This window comes from Acinonyx jubatus, chromosome C1, assembly GCF_027475565.1.
Source record: "Acinonyx jubatus isolate Ajub_Pintada_27869175 chromosome C1, VMU_Ajub_asm_v1.0, whole genome shotgun sequence".
NCBI classification, from domain to species: domain Eukaryota; kingdom Metazoa; phylum Chordata; class Mammalia; order Carnivora; family Felidae; genus Acinonyx; species Acinonyx jubatus.
Window position 1 is genome coordinate 50,898,403 of NC_069381.1, and position 21,106 is coordinate 50,919,508.

Below are 21,106 nucleotides of genomic sequence, written 5' to 3' on the forward strand. Positions count from 1 at the left end.
GTCTCCAGTTCTAGCAAGCCTTCCAAGTAGTCTTGTACACCAAATTTGAGAACCACTGGTGTTAAGACAGTACAACCCAAAGTGTATACTTGATGTTTTTAGGTAGCACCAGGGTAAATTATCTTAATATTTATATGTTTATTTATAATCATATTAGAAAATTATAACTGGCATTTTAAACATGGTTTCCTATTAATTAGTGATTTGTAAAAGGTTACTTAAGTTAAAAACTATGAAAAGAAAAATAATCACTAATTATAACAGAGATGGCATACATAACAAAAATAATGAAGGAGGCATATATATGTGCAAGGCTTGAGAAACACTGCTACAGGAAATAGCAAAGGATGAGGCTAGAAAAAGAGGTTGGAATAATATCATGGAGAGTCCTGAATGCCAGGCTGAGGTTTGTACTTCAGCAGTATGTTGATTTTATTGGTTTTTTAAATTTCAAGCATACAGAAATACAGAGAATAACTTAATAAATACCCATGTGCTACCATTGAGCTTAAGGGGAAAAAACCCATATATAATTGAATTGTATTAACTTTCCCCAATCTTATTCCCTTCCTTCCTTCCCAGTGGTAATTACTATCCTAAATTAGTATATAATACTCATACTTTACATATCCATAAACAATATATTTTGCTTTGTATGTTATTAAACTTATCATTAATGGTATGTTTATATAAAAATGTACAGATCCTGCAACTTGCTTTTTCATTTAATAGTGACTTAGAGATTATATCTGTATGTCTTGGTGTTGCTTATTCCTAATTGCTGAGTAGTAGTTTTATTCAAACTGTCTTTTGTTGATGGTCATCTAGCTTGTTTCAATTTTTAATTACAAATAATGTTTATAAGAATATTCTTGTCCATATCTCTTCATGTATGTGTAGTACTTTAACTGGAATTATGTTAAGATACTCTAGATATGCTGGAGTGGAATTGCTGTGTCACAGGGTGTGCATATTTTTAGATTTGTCAGATATTGTCAAATGCTCTCCAAAGTTATCATACCAACAGTACATGAAAATTTCCAATGCTCCATATTACCACTTGATATTGTACAACTTTTACGTTTTTAACCAATCTCATGTCTATACATAGTATCTCTTTGTAGCTTTAATTTGTATTTCTCTGATTAATAGTGAAACTGAATGTCTTATCAAAGTTTATTGGTCCATTGGTTCCTCTTTTGTGAATTTCTTACTCATTTCCTTTCTCTAATTCTCTATAAAGCTATTGGATTTGAAGGAAATCAAATCAAATTTATAATTCTGGATACTATCACTTGTTGGCTCAATGTGTTACAGATATATTCTCGTAGGCTACTGTTTTCACTTGTCAATGATATCTTTAATTTTAGTCAAATTAGTAAATCTCTTTCATTATGGGTTTTGAATTTTCTATCAAAGAAATGTGTAATAACCAAAGTCATAAACATATTTCTTATATTCTCCTACATTTCTTCTTTTTTTTAATGTTTATCTTGATAGAGGGAGAGCTAGCAGGCAAGGGGCAGAGAGAGGGGGAGAATTCCAAGCAGGCTCTGAGCTGTCAGCACAGAGCCCGACGTGAGGCTCAAACTCACAAACCATGAGATCATGATCTGAGCCAAAACTAAGAGTTGGCCTCTTAACCAACTGAGCCACCCAGGAGCCCCACATTCTCCTACATTTCTTCCAAAAGTATTAAAAGTTTTATGTTTCACATTTAGAACTTGTATATGTCTTAAGTTATGTATCTTTTTTTAAAAAAACATGGATAATTGGTTCCAGCATTCTTTATTAAAAGCCTTGCTTTGTAGTGCCTTCTTCAAAGACTTGGAGGAAGACAGAGCTGTAGGATGGGAGAGGAAGCAACTATTTTGAGAGAGTTTGTGAAAGTAGAATCTGTAAGACCAAGCAGCCACTGGGACTTGAGGGCAAGTAAAAGAGAGAGTCCAAAAACAAGTCTGCTTTGCAGACTTAACAGACACTTAAATAAGTGTCTAGGAGAAAAAATTAATTGCTGTTAATATGGTAATTCATTTAGTCAACAAGACATTTGAGTGCTCTCACTTCTACCACTCCACCAAAACTCCTCTCAGGGTCGCTGATGCCCCCCACATTGCTAAGTCTAGGGGTCCTATCTTAGTCTTCATCCCACCTATCCTAACATTTGTATCTGTCATAGCTGAACACCCATTGCACCTTTGTACACCCTCTTTATTTGGCTTCTACAACCACTCTCTTGGCTTTTCTCATTCTTCACTAGTTTTTCCTTCTCAGTGCGCCTTTGTCTGCTCTTCTTCCCAGTCTCTTCATGTTGGAGCACTGCAGGACTTAGTCTTTAGTTCTCATGTCTTTATCTTAGTGATCTCATCTAGTCATATAGCTTTATCAATTATAAGTCAGTTAAGACCAAGATCATATCTTTAGTTTCCACCTCTTTCCATTCATAAATTGTATATGTCCAGCTGCCATTCAGCATCCCTTGTGTTGTCTCATGCACATATCCAAAATCAAATTCCTGATCTTTCTTTTCAAGCCTATTCTTTTTTTTTTTTAATGTTTATTTATTTTTGAGAGAGAGAAAGCATGAGTGAAGGAGGGGCAGAGGGAGGGAGGGAGACAGAATTCCAAGCAGGTTCTGTGCTGTCAGCGCAGAGCCCGATGTGGGGCTCGATCTCATGAACCATGAGATCATGACTTGAGCTGAAATCAAGAGTCAGATGCTTAACTGATTGAGCCACCCAGGCACCCCCCTTTTCAAGCTGTTCTGCTCATAATTTTCCTCATCTCATTTAAGAGCAAATTTATCCTTCTATCTGATGAGGCCAAAAGCCTTGGAGTTATCCTTACCTCCTTCCTATCTCTCCTATCCTAGAACCAATTATATGTTTAATATATATCTAGAATCAGACCACTTTTCATACCTCTACTGCTACTATAATGGTCAATGGCCTAATTTGTTTCTAAGCCCCCTTCCCCGAACCTGTTCTCAACTCAGCAGCCTTGCTGATGTTTTTAAAACTTAAAGCATACTACTCTTCTCCTCAGAAACCCGCACTGACTTTCCATTTCACTTACAAGTAAAACAGTTCTTACCATATCCTCCAAGGCCTCAGATGATGTGTGTCTCCATGCCCCACCCTCTTACCCTAACCCCTCATGTCTTACTCTGCCCTCTTTCATTCTGTTTTAGCCATGTTGGCTTCCTTGCAGATATCTAACCTAATAGGCAGGCTCCTATCTTAGTGCCTTTGCAATGGACTGTAATGCTTTTTCCCTCATATCTGCAGGACTGATTCCCTTGCTTCCTTTAAGTCTTGGCTCAGATGTCTCCTTAATGAGGCTTAATCTGACCACCTTATTTAAACAGTTTTCCCTACCATTCCCTCTTACCGTGTCATTCTGTCTTTTTCAAGGCACTTACTACTTTCTAATACACTATATAATTTACCTGTTATATTATTACTTATTATATAGATGTATTATATTATATATTTACCTATTATATTTATTATTATCTGTATTCCCCAGTGGAATATAAACCTCACAAGGGCAGGAATGTTTTGCCTGTTTAGGTCACTGATGTATCCCAAACCTTCTAGAACAGTGCCTGGCCCATAGTAAGTATTCACTGAGTTTGCTGAATGACCATCTAGGATTGGGTTTGCAATGGTGAACAAGAAAGCTGTAACTCCTGGTTTCATGAACTGATAGTCAAAGTGGACAAAATAGACATTAAATCTACAAATAAATGCATAACAAAAATGTTAAATTCCGTTAAAAATATAGTTTATAGGCAAGGAAAATAGGAAACACAATTTAATTTGGGGAGTGAAAAAACATTTTATATGATATACTCATTGTATTTTCCTTAAGGTTCAAATGAAAGTTTTATTTGGTCTATGAAATCTGCCCTATTTGAATCTACCACACAATTAGTAAAAATCAGCAAGAGAATAGTAAGGGTCTTCCTACTATAATGAACTTAATTGTTAGAGTTTCATGACTTGCTTTAAGAATGCTTCAAAACCTTGAATTGGGAGATGAAATGAGCAATAGAGTTTGGCATGATAGAGACAGCAGAATTTCAGATAGAGTTAGGAGTATCTTTTATTTCACTGAAATGGTCAATCATGGAATCTCTGTGGATAAGGAGGCAAATGGACTAGAAGAATTGAGAGAGGTGGAAAATTTTAAAGTCAGGTGAATTTGATGAAGATACACTGGGAGTGCATCTAAAACAATCCCTCTTGGGGCACCGGGGTGGCTCAGTCAGTTAAGCATCTGATTTTAGCTCAGGTCATGACCTTATGGCTCGTGAGCGTAAGCCCTGTGTTGGGCTGTGTGCTGACAGCTCAGAGTCTGGATCCTACTTCAGATTCTGTGTCTCTGTCTCTTTCTGTCCCTTACTGGCTCGTGCTCTGTCTCTGTCTCTTAAAACTAAATAAACATTAAAATTTTTTTAAATGTAAAAAAAATAAAAATAAAAAAAAAATACAAACCAACCATCCCTCTTTCATCTTCCACTTCTTTAGACTTCAGCATCTCTATGGCATAGTTCTATTTAATCCTGTCTCTGACAATCCCCTCCCTCTCTGTCTCTAAGTAGTTAATCATGTTGTTAAAATCTTTCATGTCCTTTTTGTTCCTGCAGAGTATGTAAGATATGTGATAAAAGTTTCCAACTGTAATTGTGGGTCTGTCTCCTTTAAGTTCTGTTGCTTTTTGTTTTACATATTTTGAGGCTATGTTATTAGTTACATACAAATTTAATATTTTAGGTCTTAATGAATTAACTCTTTTGTAATTATATGACCCTCTATCTCTAGTAATATTTTTTCCTTAAAGTCTATTTTTGTGCTTTGTCATATATTTTAATCCTACATATATTTTAAACTCCACAAAACATTTTGTTTTAATCATTATTACCCTTTCTGATGACCTTCATTCTTTCGTGTTATTTTGTTTCTTTCTGGGATCATTTTGCTTCTCTCTGAAGAATTTCCATTACTGTTTCTTCTAGTGTTGTTTGCTGGTGATAAATTCTCTCAGTTTTTGTTTGTTGATTATAACTTTATTATGTCTTCATTAAAAAACTGAAATAAAAGCAGTCATACAGAAAAGTTGTAAATATGGTCCAAATAACTTTTTCCTGAGCCACTTGAGAATTAGTTGCCAACACGATGCCCCATAACCCTTGAAAAATTGAGTGTGCAATTCCTAATGACAACTATCAAAATCAGGAAAGTAGCATTGTACATTATTACCATATAATTCTCAGAAACTATTCATGTTTTGCTAACTGTCCCAGTAATGCTCTGTATAGTAAAAGGCTCCAGTTCAGAATAATGTGTTACATTATATATATAATGTGTTTTATATATATATATATATATATATATATATATATATATATATATAATGTGTTACATTTATATATACTGAATTTTTAAAAATCTAGGATAGTTCCTCATCTTTCCTTGACTTTCACATGACCTTGATTGTTTTCAAAGATTATGGGCACTTTTGTTTTTGGCTTTATTTTTACAAGATACTTTTGATAATTTTATAGATTATCCCCTCAATTTGTGTTTGCCTGATGTTTCCTCAGGATTTTTCAGATTATGCATCTTTGTCAGGTGTATCACAGAAGTGATTCTGTGTGTTCTTACTGCATCCTAGTGGTTGGCACATTATTTCAATTTGTCTTTTTACTGATGATGTTAACTTTGATCAGTTGATTAATATCTGCCAGGTTCCAGTCTGGCTTCCACATACTCAGTAGACCAGGATGACTTCTCTGACCCTGGCATGGATGCCTGTTTTGTCCAGCTGCATCTAGTGGCTTTAGAAATGAATTGTTTGGGAGGGGAAGGAATGATGAAGAGGTTGCCTTCATTATTGAAAAATATTTTTGCTGCACAGAATTCTATTTTAGCAGTCTTTTTGTTCAGTACCTTAAAGATATTTATTCCATTGTGTTCTGGCATTTCTTTCTTTTTTTTTTTTTTTTTTAAGTTTTTAGTTATTTTGAGAGAGAGAGAGAGAACAGGGGAGTGGTAGAGAAAGAGAGAGAAAAAATCCCATGTAGGCTCCGCATTGTCAGCATGGAGCCTGATGCGGGGCTTAACTCATAAACCTGGACCTGAGCCAAAACCAGCTGAGCCACCCAGGCGCCCCCTGGCTTCTGTCACTTCTTGATATACATCCCCTAAGATTTTTACTTCTCAGGATTTTCTTTTTCTTGGTTGCTTTCAGCTGCTTTCTAAAAGTTGCTTTATCTATTTTTTTTTTCCATTTCTTAATGATTGTTGTTGGTGGCATGGTTAATCTCATCATGGCCTTCTAAATAATTATATTTATAAAATACTTGTTTTAATTCTTTCCAAGTTGTAAAATATAACTGTAAATAAACAAATCCATTTTAAAAATCCTAACATAAAATTAGTTTTATTTCATTGGAGTTTTATCATGAGTACTCTGTATAGAAAGGAACATGGCATTACAGTTTTATCTTAAATCCATCCAAAGAAATTTTACACTAGCAAATTATAGAAGTAAAGTAAAATAAACCAAATGAAAAGAATTTGGTTACTCTATAAATGGCAGCTGCACTACTCTGGTTGTTCAGTCTAAAAACTTGGAATCATCCTGAATCCCTTGCTCTGTCTCACACCCCATGCCCAATCCAGCAAATTCTATCATCTTTCCTTTACAATATATTTAGAATTTGGTTATTTCTCACCATTACCATTATTACCCTGGTCCACGAGCATATCTTCCTTGGGATTACTGCAGTGTCTTCTTAACTGATCTCCCTTGCTTTGTCTATACAGTATCTTTTCCAAACAGCAGCCTGAGTGATTTTGTTAAGATGTAACTAACATTGAAAAAAATTAAAAAAAAAAGTAACTAACATTGTGTCACTTTTTTTTACTCAAAATCCGTTGCTTTCTAACTCATTCAGAGCAAAAGCCCTCAACTCTTCCAGTGACCTGTTAGGCCTTCTTATAAGTGGTAACTCCCTCTACCTGCCTTACTTCTCTAATCTCTCCCTCCACCTCTCTCAAGTCCAGCCCCACTGGCCTCTTGAAAATGCTAGGTGTCCTGTTTCAAGGGTTCTGCTTGTTTTCCTGTGCCTGCAATTCTCTTCCTGCAGATATCCTCATGGTTCCCTCCTTCACTTCTTTCAGGTCTTTACTCACCTGTCACCTTCTTAGCCCTTTCCTGGCTACCCTTTCTTTATGTAATTGTTACTTCCCTCTTTCCTTATTTTTCTCCTTAGCATGTTAATTTAAGTACACACACACACACACACACACACACACACACTGATATACCATCTATAAACACTTTATGCATATTTAATTTATTTACCACCTTTCTACTTTACTGGACTGTAATCTCAGGAGTATTTGCTGGTTTTGTATATTATTGTTTCCCCAGTGCCTAGAAATTGCCTGTCATATTGGAGGAATATATAAATAGTTGTTGAATGAAGGAATGAATTAAAGAGATTTTGTTGTAAGTTTGTTTTATAAATTAGCAAGGAGCTCACTAATTGAATTATAGTAAATCCAGTATATTTTCACATATTTCTTCTGTTGTATTCTCTTCTTTTTTAATGGATGTATTATCTCTTATCCCCAAGGAAATTAATTATAGTAATTTTGAAATTCTTCTGCTTCTTTTGCTGTTTCTGTTTCCTTCTGGATCCTTGTTTTTGTTTCAGCTTTAATCTTACAGTTCTCCTTTGGATGCCTTCCCTTAAATAACTGCTATGTGTTTATACTTAAGAGTGAGGCACTAAAGAGGTGAGAAGTTCGGTGTGTTTGAGCATGGCTTGTTAGCTGATGATTTTCATAGTAGGGTGATCAGGTGATAAGCTTGCCTTTTCGTTGGGTGACCTCCAAGTGTTAGTAAGGGCTAATCTTTTCTCTAGAGTTGCTTCATTGTTTTCAGAGGGGAGTTCTGTCATCTCCCTGTGGAATGCATGTTGCTTGTGGTGCTCCAGTACCGAGATGTGAAGGATACTGAAAACCCTGTAGTTTAATATTCTAGAGTCTCACTTAATTCTTTAGCTTTTAGTCATCACTGTGCCTGGTGTACTAAAAAGGCCATATCTTTATTCAGTTTTTCCAAAGAATAAACCTTTATTTTGCTATGTGTAGGATGCCTAGTGTGGAGCAGAGAAGGGGGTTGTGAAGAGGGACCTGAGAATTGAGTCTATATATAGGCTTTCAGTGAGTTTCCTTGTTTTCAGTTTTGTGTCTCACCTTTATTTTTGTGCCTTTATATAATCTTCCTCTCCGAGTTCTGTGGGGTGAAATTGCTCACTTTGATAAATATCCTGCCATCACATCTCTATCCCCCCTGAAATTAGATACCTCCTCTGCTCTGTTGATGTAGATTATTGTTATCTTATCTCACATCCCCTATTCTTCCTCCTTTTACTTGTTTTCAGTCTAAAGATAATTATAAAGAAAATACTCTTATTTAATGATAGCCTTACTACATGATAGTACTGATGCTTGAGACCAAAAAGTCTCAAATAAAAATATGAGTATTAGGAAGTTAATCGTTTGATTGTGGAATGGATGTCAACACAGGAAAAAATATTTACAAGTGGCTAGTTGTCCTCTAGCTACAGAACAAAATTTATATTACAGCCATTGAATCCTAGATATCTAAGAGATCTTAGAGGTTATTCAATCCAGAGCTAACATTTGTGGAGTCCTTACCATATGTTTGATACTTGGTATACATTATCTCATTTAACCAACACAAAGCTGAGGGAGGGTACTGTTATTCCCTGTATACATGAGGAATCTTATGTCAGTAACCTTCACAAAGGCCAAAACTAATAAATGGTAGTGCTGAGATTCAAACCTCAGACAGTTTAACTTAAGAATACATGCTTATAAGCACTATTCTATAGTTTCCTATTTATATATCAGTCCACAGGTTCCACACAGTTGACTCGCTAGTCCTCATTTCAGCTAATAGTGAGCTAATAATTTCTTTGGAAGTCTTTTTAATTTTTGGACAGACCTCTGTTGTTAAAAAAGCATTTCTTATATTGAGTTAGAATCATTCTCTATGTGACTTTTACTTTTTCATCCCACAAAGTAAGGGAGTAAGTTTGCTTCCTCTTCTAGAACACACACTCCCATTTTCTCCAATGGTACACAATTTCTCATACCCATTGCTATTTTGGTAAATGTCTTTTTGTAAACACCTTAGAGTGTCAGATTTATGTTGATGATTCTATTTCCTTTCCTTCTAGTTCTGTATTCTCCAAGTGAAATCTGCAGGATATTTTTCTTTCATAGGTCCTTTTTACTTCTGGGATTTAATGATAAGAACTCTGATTTCTTTGAAAACCTTCAGGGACTTATTATTTAATTGAGAAGACATGAAAGGGATATTAAGGATAAATGACTACAAAAATATATTTGGTAAATGCCAGAAAACTAATATTATGATAATAACGACAATAATAGCCAACATATTAGAGGCCAGGTAATCTTCTGGGTACTTTACATATGTTAACTGATTTAATCGTCTGATAACAACTTTGTGACATAGATGTTATCAATACTGACATTTTGTAGCAAAGGAAAATGAATCCATCTAGTTAAGCAACTTGCCCAGTTCAGATAGTTTGAAAGTACTAGCCAGGTTCTGAGCAGAGACTAAGTTCCATAGTCCATGTTTGTAATCTTTGTGCTATATGAGACAATTCTGTAGTACTTTAGAGAAAGGTATAATCACTTCAGACTGAGGTTCTTGGCAGTGGAACTTGGGCTGGAACTTTGGGGACTAATTTTCTATGGTCAGAAAGGAAGCATGAAGGAAGCATGAGCAAAAACAGTATAGTAGAATGTTATAGGATGTTTATGGTAGAATATTATGAGGTAGAATGTTTAATGTGACTAACAAGGGCCTGGGTGATCTTGCTCTTGTATACCAATCTGTCTTCCTCTCTTCCCCTACCCTTGACCCAGTCTAGCCTTCTTTCTATTCTTTCAATGTGCTGAGTGTACTGGCATCCTAGTCCTTCGTATGAGCTGATTTTTCTACCTGGAGTGCTCTTCTACTAGAACTCTTACATGTGACTTGTTATTGTCATTTGTGTCTTGGCATAACCTTTTCTGACCACACAATCTACAGAAGCCTTCAAATGCTTCCTTACCACATTACCCTGTTTTATTTTTATCATGGTTCTCCTCTTGAATGGTATATAAGCACCATTAGTTACCTGTTCAATATCCACCTTTTTTTTTTTTCCTGCTAAGAGAAACCTGATTTTATTTGGGGTAACAGTGTACCTACTTAAACTTGGTCTCCCTTCTATTTAAGCACAGTTTGCCCAGTGAAATATAAGCGGGTGTGTGCTGGGAAGTTTCTGGGAAGATTTCTGCTCTTCTGATGAAATGGTAGATATAGATGTGGTTCTGTCACTCCCCCTTATGTCTACCCGTCCCTGCCTTGAATGTGAATTCAACACCTGGGATTTCAGCAGTACTTTGTGATCACTAGGGAAAGGTCAAGAGAATTGTAGAAACTGTTTGACATCAATTAACCAAAGCCAGCAATCAGACTTTCATGTGATAAAAACAATTTCTATTACTTAAAGCCATTGTTGTTTTTTATTTTATTTTGTTTTTTGTCAGTTGGCAACAAAAACAATTCCTAATTAATATGCATGATGTTACCAATGATAGAAACCTAGAGAAGTCTAGAAGGGAGCTAATTTTGGGAGGCAGAAATGGTCATTTTATTTTGATATATCAGTTTGAGCTGACATTGCAGCATGCATCTACTTACTGTAGGAGGCGGTATAGTATAGTGGTTATAACAGAACCAGAACACTTAGGCTTACATCTTGGCTCTATGAGTTTCTAGCTACATGAACTTGCACAAGTCACCTAATTCCTCAATATTTCAGTTCCTGCAACTGCAAAACACGGATAATAACAAAGCCTAACAGAGAAATGGTTGAAACTGAGAGTAGATAATATTTGTAAGAGAGAATATAGGATATATAGAGAAGATAAAGGATCAATAATTGATTAATATCTGCACTTTGGGATGCAGGAATAAGTAGAGTCAATGAAGAAGGAGATAGAGAAGAAATAGTTCAGAAAACAGAAGGAGAAACAGGAAAGTAAAATATTACAGAAATCTAGGGAAGTGAGTATTTTCAGAAAGAACTGCTTATCAGTGTTGATCGCTGTAAAAATATCAAGAGGATAGGAACTAATAAAAGTCTTTTATTTGAGGACTAGAAGAGTGTATCTTCAGTACAGTGAGGGGTAAAAGTTGGGTTACAGCAATTTAAGACTAAGCAGTGAGAAGACAGAGGAATGAGTATCACATGCACATTTAACTTACTTCAGTTCAACTACATGAACTCTTGTAATACAACAGGAATGTATTTTTCCATGTGTACTCTTTATTACATGCTATAGACTGTAGCGTATTGTACATTAATACACGTTACAGAATAGGGTTGTACATACAAAACCATGCATAACACCCTTTAAACAGTTTAAAGGCCTTTTGAAGATAATTTTGACTATATTGATTTTGACTATATTTGATTTTCACATCATGGGCTGACTTTGGAACCTAACCACTACATAAAATGTCGCTCCACTGTGAATACAGTGGTGAATACAAACCACAGAGGTCTAGACTGCTCTGTACTGGGCAAAGTTGTACAGGTGTGGTGGTAGAGGCTAGAGGTAAAGGTTTTGGCCTGGGGAGAGGTTTTGGCCGGTTCTATTTCTGTTCTTCCTTATATCTACTAGCATTATGAACGAAGAAATTGCTTAACTTCTGTCCTCTAGCTTTTTCCTTTGTAGATTTTGAGACCTGTCAAGGTAGCACATAGGAAAAATATGATAAATTATTTGACCTCTTGAAAAATGATTTGCCTTTTAGATAATAAAGCCGCTTCAATGTATTTTTGACTATGTTATCAAAATACAATGAAGGACTTGCCTATTCTAAAATTATTGTTGAGCAAACCACTGAATTCCCTTTTGAAAAGCAACTACGAGATAGTAAACTCAGTTATCTTCAATTAAAAAAATTTTTTTTCAAAGTTTATTTTTGAGAGAAAGAGACAGAGCGTGAGCAGGGGAGGGGCAGAGAGTGAGGGAGACACAGAATCAGAAGCAGGCTCCAGGCTCCGAGCTGTCAGCACAGAGCCTGACGTGGGGCTCAAACTCACGAACTATGAGATGATGACCTGATCCAAGGTCTGACGCTTAACTGACTGAGCCACCCAGGCGTGCCTTAAATTTTTTTTTTTTAAATGGTTTTATCCTACCCAAACAAGAAATACATGTTATAAAGTTTGGAAATGAGAAGTATAAAAAAAAATCACCATGAAGTCTTTCCTTTAGAGATACTATTCTGTTCTTTATCCATCTAGTCTTTTGAAAACATGTATTTAAGATTTTAACATAATTGAGATGAAATTTTATATATAGCTTTATATCCTGCTTTTTCTCTTAATGTTATATAGTATTTCCCCAAGTTACTAAATAATTTTTGTTATCTTTTATTTTGTATAGTATATCAATTGATAATACCTCATGTCATATAGATAACCTAATTCAGAATTTTTTTTCATGTAAATTTTATGTTATCCATTATGAAGAGACTTTAAGGTTTTGACAGTGTGTCCTTTCTTGGACTATAAAAGAAGAAAATGAAAGTTTTGACTTTTGATAAAAGTTTTTAGAATTAAATTTTCAGTTTTTAAAAAATTTAAACCCAAGGGGCGCCTGGGTGGCTCAGTCGGTTAGGTGTCCAACTTCGGCTCAGGTCATGATCTTACTTGCAGCTTGTGAGTTCGGGCCCCACGTCAGGCTCTGTGCTGACAGCTCGGAACCTGGAGCCTGCTTCAGATTGTGTGTCCCTCTCTTGCTCTGCCTCTCCCCCACTCATGCTGTGTCTCTCTCAATAAACAAACATTAAAAAAATTTTTTTTTTAATTTAAATCCAAGTTAGTTAACATATAGTGTAATGATTTCAGGAGTAGAATTTAGTGAGTTACCACTTACATATAACATCCAGTGCTTATCCCAACAAGTGCCCTCCTTAATGCCCATCATCCATTTAGCCCATCCTGCCACTCACCTCTCCTCCAGTTTGTTCTCTGTATTTAAGGGTCTCTTACGGTTTGCCTCTCTTTCTGTTGTTATCTTATTTTTGCTTCCCTTCCCCTATGTTCATTTGTTTTGTTTCTTAAATTCCACATATGAGTGAAATCATATGAAACTTGTTTTTCTCTGACTTATTTCGCTTAACATAATATACTCTAGTTCCATCCATGTTGTTGCAAATGGCAAGATTTTGCCACAAAAAGATTTCATTCTTTTTGATCATGGAGTAAAACTCCATTGTACATATATATATACCACATCTCCTTTATCCGTTTGTCAGTTGATGGACATTTGGGCTCTTTCCATAATTTGGCTGTTGATGCTAGTGCAGCTATAAATATTGGGGTGCATGTGCCCCTTTGAATCAGCATTTTTGTATCCTTTAGATAAATACCTCATAGTGCAATTGCTGGGTCATAGGGTAGTTCTATTTTTAATTTTTTGAGGATCCTACATGCTGATTTGGTGATTGTTTCCTTTGCTTTGCAGAAGCTTTTTATCTTAATGAGGTCCCAATAGTTCATTTTTGCTTTTGTTTCCCTTGCCTCTGGAGACATGTCAAGTAAGAAGTAGCTGCAGCTGAGGTCAAAGAGTTTGTTGCCTATTTTTTCCTCTAGGATTTTGATGGTTTCCTATCTTACATTGAGGTCTTTCATCCATTTTGAGTTTATTTTTGTGTATGGTGTAAGAAAGTGTTCCAGGTTCATTCTTCTGTATGTCGCTGTCCAGTTTTCCCAACACCATTTGCTGAAGAGACTGGCTTTTTTCCATTGGATATTCTTTCCTGCTTTGTCAAAATTAGTTGAATACGTTTGTGGATCCATTTCCGATCTCTATTCTGTTCCATTGATTCATGTGTCTGTGTTTTTTTGTTTTTGTTTTGTTTCTATTTTTGCCAGTACCATACTACCTTGATGATGACAGCTTTGTAATATAGCTTGAAGTCTGGAATTGTGATGCCTCCAGTTTTGGTTTTTTCAACATTACTTTGGCTATTCAGGGTCTTTTCTGGTTCATACAAATTTTAGAATTGTTTGTTACAGCTCTGTGAAGAATGCTGGTGTTGTTTTGATAGGGATTACCTTGAGTATGTAGATTGCGTTTGGCAGTACCAACATTTTAACAGTATGTGTTCTTCCAATCCATGAGCACAGGATATTTTTCATTTGGTTGTGTCTTCAATTTCCTTCATAAGCTTTCTATAGCTTTCAGTATATGGACCTTTTACTTCTTTGGTTAGGTTTAGTCCTAGGTATTTTATGGTTTTCAGTGCAATTGTAAATGGAATCAATTCCTTGATTTCGCTTTCTGCTGCTTCATTATTGGTGTATAGAAATGCAACCCATTTCTGTATGTTGATTTTACATCTTGTGACTTTGCTGAATTCATGTATCAGTTCTAGCAGTTTTTTGGTGGAGTCTTAGAATTAAATTTTCAAATCAACAGTTATTCTTTTTAAAAAAAACAAGTCTGAAAAAACGTTCTTGATGTGGTATGTAGGAGCTAGGAAAAGTGTTTGAAAGGCATGTTTTTAAGTGACTGAGGCCTAATGTCCCAATAATTCCTTATTAGTTTATCTCTTTTTGTTGTTGTTGCTGTTGTTAAGTCGTCTTGAGAAAGTAATTTAAATCCTTTGGGGCTCAATTTTCCTATTTATAAAATGAGAGTTCAGTAATTTCTAAAGTTTCCTTTGGCATTTCCATATTTATTTACCCAATATATATTTTTAAAATAGACTTTTTTATTTTTAATTTTTTTAATGTTTATTTATTTTTGAGAGAGAGAGAGAGAGACAGAGCGTGAGTTGGGGAGAAGCGGTGGTGGGGGGGGGGCAGGACACAGAATCTGAAGCAGGTTCCAGGCTGTGAACTCTTAGCACAGAGCCCCACATGGGGCTTGAACCCATGAACCGTGAGATCATGACCTGAGGCAAAGTCAAGATGCTTAACCAACTGAGCCACCCAGGCACCCCAATAGACTTTATTTTTTAGAGCAGTTTTAGTGTCATAGCAATGCTGAGTGAAAAGTACAGAAGGTTTCCATACACTCCCTTCCCCCTATCAACCACCCCTCTTCCCAGACATTTGTTACAACTGATGAACCTATATTGGACACATCATTATTATCACCCAGAGTGTATAGTTTACATTAGGGTTCATTCTTGGTATTGTACATTCTGTGGTTTTGGACAGAGGTATAATGCTGTGTAGCCCCCCTTACAGTATCATACAGAATAGTTTTCCTTCCCTAAAAATTCCTTATACTCCACCTATTCATCTCTTCCTTCCTATTAATTCCTGGCAACCACTAGCCTTTTCCAGAACATCATATTGTTGGAATCTTAAAGTTTGTAACCTTTTCAGATTGGTTTCTTTAACTTAGTGATAATGCACTTAAGGTTCCTCCATGTCTTTTACGGCTTGATAGCACATTTCTTTTTAGTGCTGAGTAATATTCCATTGTCGGGATATACCACAGTTTATTTATCCATTTACCTACTGAAGGACATTTTTGTTGCTTCTAACTTTTGGCAGCTGTGAATAAAGCTACTGTAAATATCGTTGTGCAAGTTTTTGTGTGGACAGAAGTTAAATTTTCATTTGAGTAAAACTTTAATATATTTTTCAGTTGATAATTTTTAAAAATATATTAAGTAAATTGAGAAAAGTTAGAAAAATTATAATTGTCAAAATCTGAATCAATAAATATGCACAAGGGGGCTTCACAGTGCAAGTGGGTTTACAAATAGTAGGCACATTTTATAATTAAAGAATAGAGGGCTCCTTTCTGACATTTTGCCCTGGGTCACAGATTTGAATCATGGTTGATGAGCAGCTAATAAACCCAAATGACTTCTTTATTGATCTTGAAAGAAAGGATGAAGAGATGATAATATTAGCTTTGTTGTGTTGATTTGAAAATGATACAATGATACCTGCCCACTAGATACTGGACTTTTTACAAGTGACATTAAATGAATATAAAATGAAGACAATTTTGGACTGTATTCCAGCCATTGGCTGGAGGTGAAAGAGGCCTGATTAAATGCCAGATTCCTCTGTCTCTTATTTTCATTTTCTGCATTTTTCCTTCTTTTTTTGTAGAATGTAAGTAAAATAAATTTGAACGATGTATACTTTAGGAGTGTAAGAATTATAGGTTATGATTTTCATTATATCTAGTTTTTCTAAGTACTTGTTTTTAAATGGTTCATTTCCATTCAATTAAAAATGTATTTCATATTAACTGTCTCATTGGAATATGTTTTAAGTTTAACATTGTATCTGTATGCTAGGGCTATATATTTATTTTAGCCACGTTTCAAGAGAATCTATAAATGCAATATATAAGAATTTGATGATCCTGCAGTTGAATATTGACATTTGGGAGAATTTAGTTTTTACCCCTGAAATTATCCTTTAGAAACATATTATAATTAATTGATCATGATTAATGATGTGTAAGTACTGTTGATATTTTTTCAGCATTCTCTAATTCACATAAACTTTTCAGAATCCTTATAGATCCTGGTTATCTATAGAAAAGTTTATTTCTGTCAAAAAATGTCATCCAAAAATTTTTATTCATTTTTAATGAAAATTGTTTTAATTTTTTAATTAAATTTGTTTCACAGAAAGATTTAAAGTGGTTTAGAATGGGTGTTGGATTGTTAACGAGTCCCACATTGACAGAGGTTATAAAGGTTGTTGGTATCCCCACAATTCCAAGTATTACTTCCTTCACTTCTGAATTATATAGTTTTAGAAGGTAATATGTAAGGTATGGATTATTGCTATTTATGAGAACACTGTATTTCATGTTTACTACATTACTGCAGAAATATTTTTTCAACTATGTGATTCTGAAAAGACTAAACTTAATTTTTAAAAATAACTTTTTATTATAGCTTTTGGTCAGTTTAACAATTCTCTGAGGTAAGGAGACTGGGTATCTTTTGCCCCATTTTGTAGATGATTGGTAGAGTAATTTTGTCCAAGTTCACATCAAGGTAAGTTGTAGAACTGAGATTAGAATGGACCTTGTGACTAAGTTTAATGGTGTTTCTTCTGTGTAAAGGTACCAATCTTTCACAGTATTTTACTATAGTCAGGGATACCATTTTGTTTCATTTTCTGTAAGCCAGAACAGTGAAACAATGGTACTAGATAAGTGTAAGTGAGAGAAGCTAACAAGAGAGACTCAGGGCTAGAACATTAGATTTCGTCATGTGGTCCTACTGTACACTCTTGCATCCAATAAGGGATTTTTCTGTACTTTCTGTTACAGATGCTGAAAATTTCTTCTAAGGAGAAATACCCCTTATTTACTTTTGTAAATGGTCATTCCAGAGACTATGATTTTACATCTACTACAACCAATGAAGAAGACCTTTTCTCAGAGGATGAAAAGAAAAGATTAAAAAGATTTAGCACAGAAGAGTTTGTCTTGCTCTAAAGATTAGTGCATTTGTGCTTGGTGGGAAGAATTCCTTTGAAGGGGAACAATGAAGAGAAACAAGTTTACTTGAAACTGGCTTATTTTCACAAATATCTTAATTTTGTATGTTCTTTTAAAAAAGAACATTTGGAAATACACAAGTTTTAAAGATATTTTTTTGAAGGAGAAATGATTTAATGAATCTTGATTTCTAATAAATATCAAGTGATTCTGGCTGTATTCCTGTTTCCTAAGATCTGCTAACGATAACTCTAACTTAACTGCGAGCCTTCCAGTCTTCAAATTCTTCCACCTGAGGCCACTAGTCTCCTGAAGGTTTTGTGATATAGGCCCCCAAATTGGGATCACCAAATAGGTTCAAAAGCTTCAGTTTATACTAACAATCAGAAGACCAGAGAATGAATCTTCAGTGCTGCCTAGCTTCCTGATATTAATGCAACCAAAGGAAACTTATGGATGTATCTTGATATATTAAATAGCAATTGTTAGCTATGATATGCATATAATTATATCAGTAGAATTGTAAGTTAATGTAATACTTAGCAATATGATTTTATAATGGCTCCTCATTTTGCTTGCTATTGAGACTTCTCTGAGGAATATAAAGTATTGGTATTCCCCAGAAATTTAAAGGTTATGTTATTAATAATAACTTATTCCAATCAAATCAGATAAAGGCAATTTTATATGATTAGTGTTTGTTTCCTATTCCAAAACTGAAATTTTATGGGAATTCTACTTACTGTGGAGTTTCTAAATCTAAAAATAAGTACTAAAAAAGATACCAGTAGATGCTCCTCTATGTGGTTTTTGCTATTTGTATAAATCAGTGTAGTGGTGTTTAGAAGCTGAGGCTATCTATAAGGTAAATCTGCCTTAAATGTATTTTATGTTACTGAAAGGCAAATTTGTGCTATAAAAATATGAGTTATTATTCAGCCAGAATTATATACTGTAATAAAGATGTGAGAACATGAACCTTTGTTTTGGTTTTAATAGGATTGTTTTAATTCTTTAATTTGAAAAAAATCATTGTCTGATATGAAGTCTATTTATTTATAATGAAAGCAAATAATATTGTTTCTCTGAAAGAAAAATATTAACTTATTTTATGGAGTTTTCATGCTTCAGTGTGGAAAGGTGACTTATAAAGACATAAGATTGTGTATCATTTAAAGTCATTGATCTCTTCTATCAGAAAGCCTATTTGTTAGGTTTAGAGTTGCATGCAAAACTGAAACACAGGGTGGGCAGATTGCTTTAGTATGCCTGACGAGAGAAATCAGGTTTGGCATTTCCCAGTGAGGACAGTTTACTGAATTGATATAAATAGCCTGAAATCTAAAATTTTCCTTTACTCCAGATAAAATCTGGACAAATCAAGTCCAGTACTAATTTTCCTAGAATGTCAAAGCAGTACTAGGAATAAGAAGCCAGTAATATGCCTGATTTTATGTACTGCAGTTGTCTTGTCTAAATTATTGCAGCTTGTTTTTTATACACACGTGCAGTAATCACAGGATTTTACAACAAACACATCAAATGAGAGTGCCCATACCTTCAAATGAGTCAGAACCGATTATAAGTATTCTCTTACAAGAACTATATAAAAGTTTGACTTAAGTATAGCATTCTGTTATTTTCTCAGCATATTCGGGGATCATTTTTAAGTAGGATTTTGGGATGAGATAAAATCACACCTGGCCAAAGTTGAGATGAGAGGAGGCAGAAACTTCCTTTACATTGAATTATACTGAAGATACTCATAATCTGTACAGCCAAAACAACCCAATCTTACAACAGTCATCCCCATGACTGAGAATAAATGTACAGAAATCAGAAATGATTAGAATATGCACATATAAAGTATTCAACAATGTGTATGAATGAATGCATGCATTCTGAAAATTGGAATAGGCTGACTGACCTATCTTGCCTGTTAATTCAACATCAGTTGAGAACCAGCCAAAAGTTGTACTAATCTTTTATTGGAAAGGCAGCAACAAAACTACATCATTAGATTTAGAATAGAGGTACTGTATATTCTGGTTAGACTTTGTTTTCAACACAGATTTCATTTCAAGTTCTGACAGCCAGTAAACTCAGTCAATAAAGCTTATGAATGATCTCTTTCAGCGTGGAATAAAGGAAAGTAAAAAAAGATAAGATACTAAGATCGGTGTACTGTTAAAATTATGATAGTTGGATCTTCCATTTGGACATCAATATTAAGATACTAATTTTACCATTAACATTTCAAAAATGAATTTTTAAAATTCTTAATGTGACTTTTTTGATGGTGAAGGTTTCTTTTCTCTCTTCCTGGTAAGATTTGACACATTGAATCCTCTTTTGTCAATGTATTAACCACCAGCAGGCAATGTTGAGAGTCATTTGCTGAATGAGTGAATGAAAAGATCTTTTACAGTACAAGTCTATCCAAAAGGATTTCCCCGAGGTATCCATTTTTCTGTTTTTATATTAAATTAACCCCATTAAATCTGTATTAGTGAGATGACAACTGTATAGGATTAAAAATTTAGGTCACTTTTGTGTTCTGTTAACCTTAGACATTGTCCAAGGGCAAGCATATCCAAAAGTATATATGTTAATTCCATCTTGTTTTTAGAAGAATTAAAGAAATAAAACAGCAAAAATAACTTATCCGCATAATCTATACAGTGTTAGGTCAGAAATCTTAATTTTTTTAGAAATCAAATCATTACTTTCTATTATTCCATGCTGGAAAGCACTCTATTTCTGGTCAACTCATACTATTCTAGTTTTATTTTTTATTAAAAAAATTTCTTTTAATGTTTATTTACTTTTGAGAGAGACAAACAGAGCATGAGTGGGGGAGGGGCAGAGAGAGAGGGAGACAGAATCCGAAGCAGGCTCCAGGCTCTGAGCTGTCAGCACAGGGCCCGATCTGGGGCTTGAATTCACAAACCATGAGATCATGACCTGAGGTGAAGTCGGACGCTTAACTGACTGAGCCACTCAGGTGCCCCAATACTATTCTAGCTTTATTTCCCCCTTTTCTTTGCTAATTATCTTGGAACTAGGAAATTTTTTGTTTTCATGCTTTATCACAGATTACCTTCAACTCTTTTTTTTTAACTATATATATATTCATATATAGGCCAAAAACTTAAGAATTTTCCAGAAACAAGAAAACAAGAGGAAGAATAGATAATGAGAAAACACTTTGAAAATACTAAATAATTATATGAATTTCTACTGAAATAGAGGAAGAAATTAGGATTTAATAGAGAAATATGAGCAAGATGTCCAGAATATACTGATAGAGGCAATTTCTCTGAAAGGATTAGGGAATACTATTTTCTATAAAAAGAGCAAATTTCTTAACAAAAAAATTTAGGAGAATAAATATCATGTAATATTTATAATAGCCTCAATATTGTCAGTCACTACAATTCAACAGTACTATATTCAGTTGAGCATTTAGA

General features: G+C 34.6%; 1 protein-coding gene across 5 annotated transcripts in view; it reads left to right on the top strand.

Annotated features, from left to right (window-relative positions):
- ATG4C (autophagy related 4C cysteine peptidase) overlaps nt 1–18,614 on the top strand; it is a 90,973-nt gene extending 72,359 nt beyond the window's left edge. For all 5 annotated transcript variants that reach the window (XM_015078856.3, XM_015078857.3, XM_027059005.2 and 2 more), the window contains one exon: nt 17,466–18,614. In XM_015078856.3, coding sequence (XP_014934342.1) covers nt 17,466–17,633 — 168 coding nt within the window. In that variant the 3' untranslated portion in view covers nt 17,634–18,614. The remainder of the gene's footprint in view (nt 1–17,465) is intronic.
- Nucleotides 18,615–21,106: the final 2,492 nt, after the last annotated feature.